The following is a 10,659-nucleotide window of genomic DNA, read 5'->3' as shown; positions in this document are numbered from 1 at the left end:
TGTTCACTCCTCGAATATACCAAAATATCATCTACAAACACGATCATAAATGAATCTAGGAATGGATTGAAAACTTTTTTCATCAAACTCATGAAGGATGTAGGTGCATTGATCAGCCCAAAAGATATCACCAAAAACTCATAGTGCCTATATCTTGTTCTAAAAGTTGTCTTGGGTACATCCTCAAGCCTAATCTTCAATTGATGGTACCCCGACCTGAGATTAATTTTCAAAAAGACTGACGCACCTTGCAATTGATCAAAAAGGTCACCAATGCATGGCAACGGGTACCTATTTATAATAGTGATCCTATTCAGTTACCGATAATCTATGCACATTCTCATGCTACCATTTTTTTTCTTAACAAACAAGACCTAAGCACCCCACGGAGAATCACTAGGATGGATAAATCCCTTATCTAGAAGTTCTTGAGTTTAAGCCTTAAGCTCTCTCAAATCTACTAGAGCCATGCGATAAGGAGGAAAAGAGGTTGGGTGAGGGCCCAGCCCTAAGTCAATACAAAAATCTATGACTTTATAGGGAGGCATACTAGTTAAGTCAGTAGGGAACACCCATGGAAATTCACACACTATCAAAATCGACTCAATGGAGGGAGACTCTGAAGCAACATTCCGAATATGGGCCAAATAAGTCAAACAACTGTGCCCCACCATTTTTCTAGCCTGGAGAAAGGATATGACCTTAGCTGGCTTAGGCTTGTACACCCATTTCCACTCTAACCTTTTCCTCTTCGAGATCTCTAGAGTCATAGTCTTAGCATTATAATTAAGCACATCATAATAGGGAGATAACCACGTCATGCCTAAGATCATATCAAAATTAGTCAGGTCTAGAATCAGTAAGTCAAGCCAAGTCTGGAAACCCATATACATAACAGAACAAGCATGATATACATGGATGGCTATAACATAGATGGGGGCGTCAAGTACATCAAAAATTGCATCAAAACCCAAGGTATATCCCACTACCACATAAGAATAAGTAGAACCCAAATTAAATAATATAGTATCCATCTGATCACAGGGAAGAATAGTACATCTGATCACTGCATCAGATGCCTTAACCCCGGTCTTGCCTGAAAAAGCATAAAAATGGTCCTTGTCCCCTGATGGGCCACTTTCTTGACTGGATACACTGCTCCTCAACTTGCACTACTATTACCTAGGCCTCCACGGCCTCTCAGATTCCCTTCTCGTTCACCTTGTGGATGTCCTCTATCATTTTTACCTCCGCCTATCTGTACCACAGCTCTATCCTACTACGGTGCTGAATTTTTCCCGCGAGGGTAGGGACACTCCTTCCTTATATGCCCCGACTCTCCACATTTAAAACAATCAAGATCAAAGAATGGTCTGCTACTTGGAATAAAAGAAGTTCATTGACCCTCCTAGGAAGGCTGCTGTTATGGAGTACCTGAAAATCTACCCATAAAAGCGGACATTGCTGACTGAATTGGTCAGACTGCAATCGTCGGCCTGCCTGACCCTCTAGAATAACATCCCTGGAAATTGCCTATATTTTTGGGCTTCTTAGCCAAAGTCTTGTCCATCCCATTCTATCGTACTCTTTCTACTTTCTTCATAAAGTCTGTAACTTCATTGAAATTCTTACCTGTAGAGGTTATATGAACATATAAAACCTGCAACTTGGGGTTCAATCCCTTTACAAATTACCGGATTCTCTTGTCCTCTGTAGTCAGGGTATTATACCTGGACAATGCAAGGAACTTGCCCTCATATACAGCCACAGTGATATTACCCTGCTCTAATGCCATGAATTCATCCTTCTTGCGATACCATAAGGTATGTGGAACGTATTTTTCTAGAAACAGGGCATGAAACTTGACCCAAGTAAGTAAGGAAAAAACTGGTGAGCGACACACGACATAGGCCCTCCACCAATGCTTGGCTTCACCCTGCAACTGAAAAGTCACAAACTCAACTCCATGCTAATAAACTATCTCCAACTTGTGCAACCTCTCATAGCAATCCAAGATGAATTCATAAGCATCCTCACTCTCAGAACTATGGAGCACTGGATGCTTGAACATTAAGAACTTGGTCAGCATCTCGTGTTCAATGTTAGTTATCGCCGAACCCATTAACGGACAGAAGAGTGAAGAAGATTAGATACCAATTTGGATTACCAGATATCAATTAGAATCAAGTTATAGCACGAAAAGAGAGAAGATAGAGAAATTTTCCTAAAGTCCTGTAGCCCCTCGAAGAAAAAGTACAGACGTCTCCGTACCATTTCGCAAGGCTCTACTAGACTCATTTTGGTATAATAAGATCAATAAACCTAGGGCTATGATACCAACTTTTTCACGATCCTGACCAGCAGTAATTGACACTCACATTAACCCTATGTGGGAGAACCACTATTACAGTCCAACTAAAAGTAATCGCTAGAAATAAAAAGGGCAGCCCGGTGCACTAAAGCTCCTGCTATGCGCAGGGTCCGAGGAAGGGTCTAACCACAAGGATATATTATAGGCAGCCTTACTTTGCATTTCTGCTAGAGGCTGTTTTCAAGGCTTGAACCCGTGACCTCCTGGTCACATGGAAACAACTTTACCAGTTACTTCAAGGCTCCTCTTCAAAAATAATTGCTAGAGATAAGCAATTTAAATATGTGGAAGCATTTTTTGATAAGAAATAATATTGAGCTCCCATAAACTCAGATTAATCTAGTTATCAACCTAATCATTGCGGAATTTAACTTCTATGAACTGAAAGACAATGTACCAAAACTCCAAACAAAACAACAAGTCTAGGAAAGGGGATAGAACCCCAAAAGTCATAAAAAAAATAACAAAGTCTGAGTCTTGAAAGAAGGACTAGAATAAGGAGAGCCCATGGCAACCCGAAGGAATGAGCTTACCCTTGAACTCTGGCAGCTAATGGTCCTCTATTCTAGGTCTCTCAGCAGTTGTCTAAATATGTTCTTTACTCAACAAAGATAGAGAAAGTATAGCATTAGTACACGAAGTCAACAGTGTAATAGTAGGATCACGCGGCTAGCTAGTAAGCAAGACATGAACAAGTAAATACAACATATAAGCACATAAATATGGAATAGAATTAACCATTAGCAGCTCATAATCAGTATCCAACATGATCATAATTCATTAGTCTTAATTATCATGCAATTTCATATAAGGGTCCTCTCATGGGACCCACAAACACTTATTATGTATTGGAATGTGACACTCGATCTAAGATTTATGTTGGAATATGACACCCGATCTAGATGCGTGTCAGAACGTGACACCTGATCCAATTATGTGTTGGAAGATGACACGCGATCCAAATGTGTATCGTAACATGACACCCGATTCAATTGTGTATCAAAACGTGACACCAAATCCAAGCATACAATTCAGCTACAATCACAATGAATAGTCAAATTATCATATCTATCAAGAACGGGTTTATCACAAGTCATGGTCGGTAAGTAGTCATTTTGTATAACTCATTTCATTCTTCCGTATTCATATACACTTAGCATACATCAGAGTAATTTAACAGGTACATGAATCACCTATGGGAAAACAAACCATCACCTACCTCGAAATCAAGCTTTGGCAACTCTAAAGTGCAAGAGCTTTCCCTTTTCGGGTTCGTTCTGCTTATTCTTGGTCTAAAGATAGTAAATACATACAAAGGATCAATACACTGGTCTAATTTACATGGATTAAAACATAATTCCCCCGCTTAGAGCAACCCATGATCTTAGCCCCTACCTAGGGCTATATATTTCCTACCATTAGCTTTAGGTCAAAACCCTTCCCCCAATGATTACAAACCATAATTCTGGGTTCTAGAAATCGAATTACGTAGAAGGGAGTAATAATCTTACCTTTGGCTTGAGAAACTGTGAAAAATGATCAAAAGAGCCCTGGATCGCCTCCTAACTTCTTAAGAACAATTTTGCAGAAGGAATATCGTTTTTAGGTTTTTTCCCTGACTTAATTCATGCCTGTCCCGCCACAGTGGGACCATCACACTCTGGCGTCCTCACCCAGTGGGATAGGCCGAGATAGAGAGCTCGTAAAGAGTCTGAAAGTCTCCCCTTTTTCAACACACCCTTGTCTTAAGACCTTTTAAAATATACCTCACGCCAAGTTCAATTCCGGGAGTTTTACTCACTGCAAATGCGATTCCGTAAAGACGTTCAAGCTCCATATCATCTTGGCTATCAACTAAATCAATCAGACTATAGGTTCAATCTCCTATCCATTTTTGGATCACCCTAGACCTCACCTGACTCAGAATTCGTCCAAGTCTGTCCTAGGCTCACTCAAATCACTACTTGAAGTTTTCTGGCCAGATTTCTTTCCTATTGACTTATCCATAACGACGAAAACAGGTAGTTATAGTTATCCAATATTTCGTCCATTACTTGGCTTATAGTCCAAACATCAATTCACTCAAACTAACTAATACAATTTGATATTGTCATTAGTAATTTGGATAAGAATCATTCAATTTGATGTGCCTGTTTCTTAATTAATTAAATAGCTAAGCTTTCTCTTTTCTTATGAAGTGCATAATAATATCTAGAAGAAGACGCCTGAGGTACCTCCAAATAATAATCAATCAGTAGAAATCAAACCCTAAATTCAACATCAATATTAAAACCTTTTTGTCACACACAACAAAGGCCAAAAGCCATGACATAACAGGATCACATGATCTAGCTGTTCACAATATTGAAAATTTTACAAACAATTAAAACAATAATTTTACAAACATTATTAATTCATTCATTTCATCCCCAAGCCAATGGAAGCAAGTAACTTGAACTGGAATAGGTCAGCTTAGGCCGTGACATCTGCAAAAATGAATTAAAAGAAAAATATATCATTGCGATAGAGATATATGATTATTACAAATGTGTTAGTGGTGCATTAAGCCCTCGCGGGTCTGGTTGGACCACAATGGTCTGTTATACGCAATCTTATCCTGCATTATTTTTGCAAAAGGTTGTTTCCGTTGTTCATACTCGTGACCTTCTAATCACATGACAATAACTTTACCAATTACGTCATAGCTTTCCCGTGTTAGAAAAAAATAAAGATGTTCCTTGAACAATCATACATTTTTTTTACTTTTGAGATCTCTCCCTTTTGTACTACTGTTATATTTAACTTTTCCTCTTTGATAGAGATAATACATATTCTTACTAAAAGACTACTGACAAAAACTTAAAGAATAATCCGCTGCAGTCCGAATTGAAAGATTGGAAACTTCAGAAACAAAGAAGTACTAGTATTATATGATATAACTTAATTTTTTAGAAAATTAGTTTTCTGTAACGTTTTTTTTAGAAAAAAATTTCAGTTATTAAAGATTGAAAGGAAATTGAATAGAGTTCAAACGTTAAGGAAATGAATCTTGACCCAACTCAATCCTAAAAGTTAGCTCATGAGAAAAAGATTATCAAAGACCATATAAGGAGACCAAGGACCCTTAATCCATCGATGTGGGACTCCAACACTCACGCACGTCTAGCTAGGACTGGACATCTCTTGAATGTGGATAATTTAAGATGGGGGCCCAACATTGAAAATAATGAATTGAATGGGCTTGACTCTGATACTGAATTAAATCTTGAATCTAACTCAATTCCAAAAAGTTAGTTCATGAAGGTATGGTTGTTCAAGATCATATAAGGGGACCAAAGACCTCTTATTCCACTGATGTAGGACTCCAACATCCACACATCACCCAGGAGTGAACATCTTAAGCGTAGACAGTATGAGACGGGTGTCCCAACATCAAAATCAATGAATTGGGATGAGTCTAATTCTGATACCATATAAGAAAATGGATCTTGGGGCCTAGTTTAACCTCAAAAAATAACTAATGAGAAAAGAATTGTCCAAAATCATATAAGGAGATGAGAGACCCCTTTATCCTCGATAATAGCTCACTTTCCAGCTGGAGTGCATTCATCGATTTTAAATCTGATACCAATAAACATTGCAAAAATCTACATTACTAATAACAACCAAACGACACATAAGTACTTATTTGGTACTCCACTAAAAAGCATTTTTTGCAAAGATATTTTGATCTTACCAAACACACTTACATATTATATTCGACAACCTATAGTTGGAGACCCACTTTATAATCAACATGGTCTGTAATGAGATGATTGAAATTTCTTCATTTTTATTTAGAGGTTTAGGATTTACATTTTGGGTATAAAAATAATCTTGTTAGAAGAGTTGTTCTCAAAATGAGTCCTACAATACGCGATCCAGATATAATCTAACTCAATTACGAATATCAAACAGTAGGTGAAAATAAATAAAAATATTTTATATGTTATTTGTCAAATTTGAATTTTTATGTAACTCACAATCTAAAAGAAATTTTTTTTTGTCTAAGCTTTATAAGGAGTTCAAGATTCCATTTATCATCCCCTGACGCCCTGAATTCAAAAAAATTTTATCTAGGGTTCCACTGTTTGATCCAATGCATGCATATTCATGGACCGAAATTCTTTCCACCTCCCCCAACTGTCCTATTTCCTGGGCCCCACATCAGGTGTGGCTTTAATATCATATCATATTCAATATTGGGCCTCACTCTATCTGGTGGGTGTAGGGTCATCCAGTAGGGAATTAATCCCTCTGAAGTATCACATATTTCTAACCCTAGGTCTATTATTACATAAAAAAGGGAAACACGTACGATTGATAAAAAGATTCCAAGAAACAGATAGAAGAAAACAAGAAAGGAGAATTTACAGCGAAAAATGTGTTACTTTATGTACCATCAGTTTGACCATGTCGTCCTACTTGGAAGTTGGGCAGCAAAATAATGATGGAATTATCTAATGAATATATTCTTATTAGTAAATATTTAGTTCATTGGGTTAAACATAAGATATACAAGTCTAATATAAAACATATACTTGATTTAAATTGGAATTAACTTTTTATTTTCAATTTTAACATTGCCTTTTTAAAATACTCTGAGAGAAAAGCTTTGGGAAAGGACATATTTGAATTCCGGATTCCAAAATTATACCAAACATGAGATAATATAACCCCACCATTTATCCTAAAACTATTCATTATTCCAAACCAAACAATTCCTAAAAAATATGTATGCAAACAATAACAATAACAACATATTTAATATAATTTTACAAGTGGATCTAGAGTGGATAGAGTATACACAGATTTTATTTTTACCTAGTAAAGGTAATAGATTATTTTTAAAAGACACTCGACTCAAATAACGTACAACAATAGCAATATATTTAGTGTAATTTCAAAAGTGAGCTCTGAAGTAGATAGAGTATAGCAAACCTTAATTCTACCTCGTAAAGGTACATAGACTATTTTCTAAAGCTCCTCGACTCAAATAACATATAACAATAACAACATATTTAGTATAGTTTCATAAATGGGGTATGAAGTAGATAGAATACACGCAAATCTTATTTCTACCTCATAAAGGTACATAGACTATTTTCAAAAGACTCTCGACTCAAATAACATAAGTCAACGTGATTTAAAAAAAAAAAGAGAATCAAAGAGGACATGACATGTAATAAGGAAAAGAAATGTTTATAGTTGAAAAATATACATACCTTGATCAGTTAAGAGAAGGGAAACAGATGATTCAACCCTAACGTGTTTAACGCATGAAAGACCAAGCATGCTAGCTGCTTTCACTTGACTGTTGTTTTTGGCCAATTTGGTTTCAATATCTGGATGAACCTTCCTTTTCAACACTTTCGTCATCAACTACAAAACATTAATTTCTCACAATTGATTAATTTGACCAGCCACAAGCTTGTTTCACGCATAACGAAGTCAGAATTTTTAATTTATGAGTATTGAATTACAATTTATATTTTTTACTAGGTTCTTACAGTATATCAAATGAAAATTTTAACACAAATATAATATTTTAACTAAAATTACTGACATTGTGACTCCGCCCCTGCATTTCATGCACGCAAAAGAAAAAAAAAATATTCCCTCCATTTTAAAAAGAATGATATAGTTTGATTTGACACTGAGTTTGAAAAAATAAAGAATATTTTTCAATCTTGAAGTCCTAAATTAAAGTTATGTCAATATACAAAAATGTCATTTAATCTTGTGGCTTTGAACATGTCTCGTGGAAAGTTGAAATTAAAGTTTTACCAAAAAAGAAAAAAGGATCATTCTTTTTAAAACAGATAAAAGAAAAATAGGTCATTCTGTTTTAAATAGGGGGAGTATTTAACTATTACATATTTATTATGTAAAAAAGTTTTCATCACTTTTAAATTATGAATTTCACTTCAAGTCACAATATGTAATCACCTTTATGAATTTTTTAAACTCATATACAATGAAAGTGTCGATAATTGTCACACAATATGTCACATATGTGTAGTTTAATTTATCATAACAGATAAACACCCTTCTTCTAGGTTGTTTTGCTTATATTATCTTTTATTTGATACGATAAAGTAAAAAAAAATTATAATGTCAATGTATATAAGTTAATCAAACTAATAATTATGCGATACTGTAAAAAAATTCTTTTACATTGTCGATATAAGAAAGTTAAAAAAAAAACACTATTTGACTCACTTTCTGTAGCTTTTGTATGGGGCGCGGCTCGTCCTTGACACGTGGAATGAGCTTTTTGGCGAAAGAAAGTCCATTTTTCACTTGTGGGGACGAATTAGACTTTTTAGTGAAAATTTCTGATTCAGTACTTTTGCGTGTAGAATGATCTGCCTTATGGTGATGATAATCAGAATCAGCAGAGAACAAATCTGCCAGAGTGATCCTTTCTTTTTTCATCATCTTAGTATTGCTCTGATGAGGAGATGAGTTGTTGTTTGACTCAATAATGTCCTCATTATAAATCACTTCATCTCCAATATTTGCATATATTAAAGGGTACAATTCTTCATTAATTCCTTCATCATTAAATGGAATTTCACATTCTTGAATTTCATTTTCCACTGAGTAGTATTCTTCCTCTTCTTCCTCTTCTTCTAGGGATTCAATGTCTATAACACTTTGTTGATCTTGCACATTTTTCATGAGTGGATCAAATCCAAATGTGCCAATTGTAAGCATTCCTCCATTCCAAATGTCTAACATATGTGCAAATGAGGCATCTTGTAGAAGAATTTGTGTGTCATGATGTCCAATAATTTCATTGCTCACTTTTAGCTCAATATCTTTCTTCCCATCTGCCAAACATAAAACACTAGAATCAGCAACGGATAAATTCTGTAACTGAACAACATATATCGCTAATGATAAGTTATCAAACAAAAAAAAATTATTAACTACAAGCATTTTAGCATCACCTTTCTGATGAAATTTGCGATGCACCCAATTGAAGATCTACGTGCCAAAAACAATAAAAGAAGAAAAAAGTGAAACATATAGAAGTTAAGTACTCCAATAGAACAATGGAAAAGAGAAGAAAAAGAAGAAGAAAGAACACACTATAATTGAATTTTGAAATTTGTACCTTCATTGGTTTTTTTTTTTTTGCTCTATTGTGATTTGTTCAATTGAGTAGTGGGAAATGTGAGTTGACTGGAGTTGGAAAATGTATGTTACACAGTGAATAACTAATGTCATTTGGTCAAGAAGATATGTGGTCATATTTTGGTAGATGGTATGAGATGTTGACACGTGTTATAGGGAAGAGAGTACATGGGGTCCCTATAAGTATAGGCAATGTTTGGATTTTGCATGGCATGGCATGTTTCATCAAAATACTACGTTACGTTTTATCTCTATGGCTTCATCGATGATGCCTAAGTGTCTCAAAATGACACTATTGCCCCTCTACCTTTAACGAGATATTTAAGAAAAAAACTTAATTATATATATTGACACTGTAAAATAAATTTATACTTCTAATTTGCAATAGGAAAAATAATATTTATAACTCAAAAAAGGAAATTATTTACAAGTGGCTACCCTTTTACTTTTATACCCTCTGTTTTTAACTATCTCACGCGTTTGATATCATGAGAGTATATATATACTCTGATGGTTCAAGAACGAAGAGACAGTGATTCAGCGAACTGTTTGATACCATCAAAGTATATATATATATATATACTTTGATGGTATCAAAGAGGAATAAGAGAAGGGGCACTGACGTAAATACACATTTGATACCATGAGAGTATATATATATACTCTGATGGTATCAAGAAGAAAGAGACAGCGTTTCAGCGAAACTGTTTGATACCATCAAAGTATATATATATTATAATGGTATCAAGAAGAAATTTTTTGATACCATGAGAGTATATATATATACTCTGATGGTATCAAAGAGGAACAAGGGACAGGGCACTAGCGTAAATACTTTGGGCCTAAGGTCCAAATCGGGTAAAATAGATTAGGATAGGTCTAATTTGAATAAATACTTTGTCTAATAGGTCTAGTTTGAGGGGTCTTCATACCAACTAAAACTAGCTTTACCCGCTTAGTTGTAACGGTTTGTAACTATATTGCCAGTATATAATCAGTGTATTTGATCCAAATGATAAGCAACAACAGCTACTTCGAGATAGTATACTAATTCAAGTTTTGAGATTACCGCATATTTGTTTCATAATAATTGTCAATTGAGCTAT

At 35.0% G+C, this 10,659-nt stretch overlaps 1 protein-coding gene across 1 annotated transcript; it reads right to left on the bottom strand.

Annotated features, from left to right (window-relative positions):
* Window positions 1-4,626: 4,626 nt before the first annotated feature.
* LOC129876636 (protein TILLER ANGLE CONTROL 1-like) lies at window positions 4,627-9,623 on the bottom strand. The gene is made up of 5 exons (XM_055952119.1): window positions 9,534-9,623; window positions 9,367-9,403; window positions 8,633-9,246; window positions 7,636-7,792; window positions 4,627-4,857 (listed from the first exon to the last, which is right to left on the bottom strand). The coding sequence occupies exons 1-5, from the start codon at window positions 9,537-9,539 to the stop codon at window positions 4,844-4,846; spliced, it is 828 nt and encodes a 275-aa protein (XP_055808094.1). The 5' UTR covers window positions 9,540-9,623; the 3' UTR covers window positions 4,627-4,843.
* Between the last annotated feature and the right edge of the window lie 1,036 nt (window positions 9,624-10,659).

This window comes from Solanum dulcamara, chromosome 12, assembly GCF_947179165.1.
Source record: "Solanum dulcamara chromosome 12, daSolDulc1.2, whole genome shotgun sequence".
Classification (NCBI taxonomy): Eukaryota; Viridiplantae; Streptophyta; class Magnoliopsida; order Solanales; family Solanaceae; genus Solanum; species Solanum dulcamara.
The sequence above is the reverse complement of the archived record's forward strand: the minus strand, read 5'-3'. Positions and strand labels throughout refer to the sequence as shown.

Excerpts from the sequence above, each read along its gene's own strand:
- LOC129876636 (XM_055952119.1), bottom strand. Across the intron at positions 9,247-9,366 it reads TCGCAAATTTCATCAGAAAG|ATGGGAAGAAAGATATTGAG; the intron begins GTGATGCTAAAA and ends TATGTTTGGCAG. Across the intron at positions 7,793-8,632 it reads CCATACAAAAGCTACAGAAA|TTGATGACGAAAGTGTTGAA; the intron begins GTGAGTCAAATA and ends AATGTTTTGTAG.